Below are 3,337 nucleotides of genomic sequence, written 5' to 3' on the forward strand. Positions count from 1 at the left end.
TATTTACCAAACACTTAAATTATATTTATTAGTATAATATTTATTTATATTTATTAGTAGTATAAATATTATAAAGTAATATTTAATAATATAATATTAAATCATATTTAAATATATCACAATTTTAAAGCTTATAGACAAATAATACCACTTATCAGGGACAGATTCCAAAAACAAGTAAAGTGAAAATTTATGGGAAATATTAAGATACCCCCAAAAGTTTGGGTGATAAAGTAACATTAATTAAATAATGTTCTGACATTTGCAACACTAAAACAATTTAATCTAAGGAGTTATGTCCTTTAAAAATATTTTCCTTAATTATATCTCAGCTATTCCCTAGATTCTTAGACATTTGGTAGGCAATATTTTCCATGCAAGTATTTCGTTTATTATGGAAATGGGATTTCAATTTTGAAATGCATCCATGATGATTTATTGGCTAGTTTTAAGCCCTGTATAAGGAAGAAGAGTGTTGAGTGGAAGTTTGGCACCAGCGATAATTTTTTGTTGTTGTTCCCAAGCTGACAGGTTTACAGGATTAAGCTTTAGAGTGTTTGCTAGCATCCCCAGGATGCTTTTCCATAGTGGAGCAGAGTTTAGATCGACTCTGGGGTATTACCACATGATGAAGGTAATCTGTTTCCTTAGCTGAAGCTCACAAACAAAGCAGTTAAATCCCCATCACAAATGGCCATACTGGGACTCATTACACTTTTCATAGGCCTGGATCTTTTTGTTTCTAAGTCCCTAAAACATTTATATAGGGCAATGAAATTTTCACAGAACCTGAGCCAATTCCTTTAACGAAGAATGAGATGCATTGCTTTGAAAGGTACAGTGTTCTTCCAAAAGTAGGAGTGTAATTTAAGGAGCAAAGAAAGACTGGAAGAATGAAGAATAGACATCACCTCCACAGTTCCTTGTGGAAAACAGGGACTTTTGTCTCGAAATGCTGCTTATTTTGCTAAAGTTTTCATTTATGTGTTAATGTAACAAATCTTGGTTGAATTTCTACCATGTGCCAGGCTTGATGTGAGGAGCTGAGATAAGAAAATGGATATGCCATGATATCAATCTCCAAGGAGTTTAATCTGGCAGAGGAGAAAGGTCTGTGAAATTCATTATAAAACAATGTGATGGGGTCTATTAAAAGACAAGTAAAAAGTGCCTAACATTGTGGGACCAGGTAGAAAGGGGCTATTCAGAGAGTATTAGGGCTGGGATATAGGCGGAAGGCTGGAGCCAAGGGGGAAAGCCTTACAGATATATGCAATTATATGTACAAAAGTAAGAATTTCCAGGTATAAAGTAAGGAGGGCTTTTTTTGGAAAATGCCTTTTAAAGTTTCAGAACATTGACTTAATGAGTGCAATAAACATAACTTTCTAAGTGGAGTTTAATGTTACAATCTTTTGCACTCATGTGTGAGGCGAGAGGAGCCAGAGTCAAGACCAGAGGCCTAACTCAGGACCTGACAAGATGGCCCGGCTGCCCCACAGGATTATCGAGGAAACCCAGCGTTTGCTGGCAGAACCAGATGAGAGCAACCCCCGTTATTTTCATGTGGTCATTACTGGCCCCCAGGATTCCCCCTTTGAGGGAGGGACTTTTAAACTTGAACCATTCCTTCCAGAAGAATACCCGATGGTAACCCCTAAAGTACGTTTCATGACCAAAATTTATCATCCTAATGTAGACATGTTGGGAAGAATATGTTTAGATATTTTGGAAGGTAAGTGGTCCCCAGCACTGCAGATCCACACAGTTCTGCTATCGATCCAGGCTTTGTTAAGTGCTCCCAATCCAGATGATCCATTAGCAAATGATGTAGCGGAGCAGTGGAAGACCAACAAAGCCCAAGCCATAGAAACAGCTAGAGCATGGACTAGGCTATATGCCATGAATAATATTTAAAATCGATCTGATCATCAAGTGTGCATCACTTCTCCTGTTCTGCCAAGACTTCTTTTTTGGTTTGCACTTAATGGACACAGTCTTAGAAACAGTACAGAATCCCAGATATCTTCAGTCCTTTGGTGATTAAATGCACATTAGCAAATCTATGTCTTGTCCTGATTGGCTGCTGTAAAGGATGAGCAGAGGCTAGAAGTACCATCTGGATTGTTGTGAAATGTTTAAAAGCAGTGGTCCCTCTCTCCTTTTATTCATTTCCCCCATCATGGTTTAAGTATAAAGCACTGTGAATGAAGGTAGTTGTCAGGGTTAGCTGCAGGGGTGTGTGGGTGTTTTTATTATTTTTTTGAGGGGGAGAGGTAGTTTTAATTTTAATTTTATGGGCTCCTTTCCTGCTTTTTATGGTGATCCAATTGCATTGGTTAAAAGCAGCTAACCAGTTCTTTAGAATATGCTCTCTAGCCAAGTCTAAGTTTATTTAGACTCTGTAGATGGACAAGCTTGATTGTTTGAAGCAAAATGGGAACATTAAACAAACATCAGAGCCCTCACTAATAACATTGTGACTTTACTGTCAAGTGTAGAATCCTTCCTTCAAGAAAAAGCTTGTGACCATTTTGTATGGTTTGTCTGGAAACTTCTGTAAATCTTCTGTTTTAGTAAAATATTTTTTGTTATTCTAAAAAAAATGTTACAATCTTTCTAGTATCCTATTTATCAGTACATAGGTCTACCTTGAAAATGGAAAGAGAAATGCCTACAGAAACATGAAAGCAACATGGATATTAGACTTTTAATAATAAAGTTGTAGATATACAGTCGTTATATGTCAGCTTATAGAGATGGAGATAGAAATAGATGAGAGAGAGAAAGAGAAAGAGAGAGAGAAATTGAGATTCATGAAAACCTGCTTGGAGTGTGAGACCTGAAAATGTGTCCTGTTCAGTCAGCATGATATCACTTTCTGTATTAGAGTATGTATATTATGGTCACCACGCTCTAAGATAGAAGCAGTACCAAGTCTGGTAAACTTGAGTCAGATGTGTAAAATATAGCTAAAAACTATCATTTATTGAGCACTTTTGTGATAAGTTCTCTTCTAAAAATGTTCTACATATACTATCTTTTTCAATCCTCAAAACTCTTTATAAAGGAATTTGTTTTATTTTATAAATTAAGACATGAAGAGACTCAGTAACCTGCCAGGAGTCAGACTGATGGAACTGGGTAGATGTGGTTTTCAGGTTCAGTTAGTCTAACTCTAGGGCTCCTACAATTAAACCTAGTCTTTTTATTTCTAAATAATAACTATTTGACTTTTTTTCCCTCTTAAAAAATTGGGTTAATCAGCTACTCATTTTCTGAAAAATTCTTTGCCCACAGCAATGAATATTTCCTACTACTTGCCTATGATATTACT

At 36.1% G+C, this 3,337-nt stretch overlaps 1 protein-coding gene across 1 annotated transcript; it reads left to right on the forward strand.

The window, feature by feature from the left end:
- Positions 1-1,482: 1,482 nt before the first annotated feature.
- On the forward strand, positions 1,483-1,965 carry LOC140614427 (ubiquitin-conjugating enzyme E2 N-like). The gene has a single exon (XM_072793651.1). The coding sequence runs from the start codon at positions 1,483-1,485 to the stop codon at positions 1,915-1,917; it is 435 nt and encodes a 144-aa protein (XP_072649752.1). The 3' UTR covers positions 1,918-1,965.
- The last annotated feature ends 1,372 nt before the right edge of the window (positions 1,966-3,337 follow it).

Source organism: Canis lupus, chromosome 22, assembly GCF_048164855.1.
Source record: "Canis lupus baileyi chromosome 22, mCanLup2.hap1, whole genome shotgun sequence".
NCBI classification, from domain to species: Eukaryota; Metazoa; Chordata; class Mammalia; order Carnivora; family Canidae; genus Canis; species Canis lupus.

Coding starts and splice junctions, on each gene's coding strand:
- LOC140614427 (XM_072793651.1), top strand. CDS start 1,483: ATGGCCCGGCTGCCCCACAGGATTATCGAGGAAACCCAGCGTTTGCTG.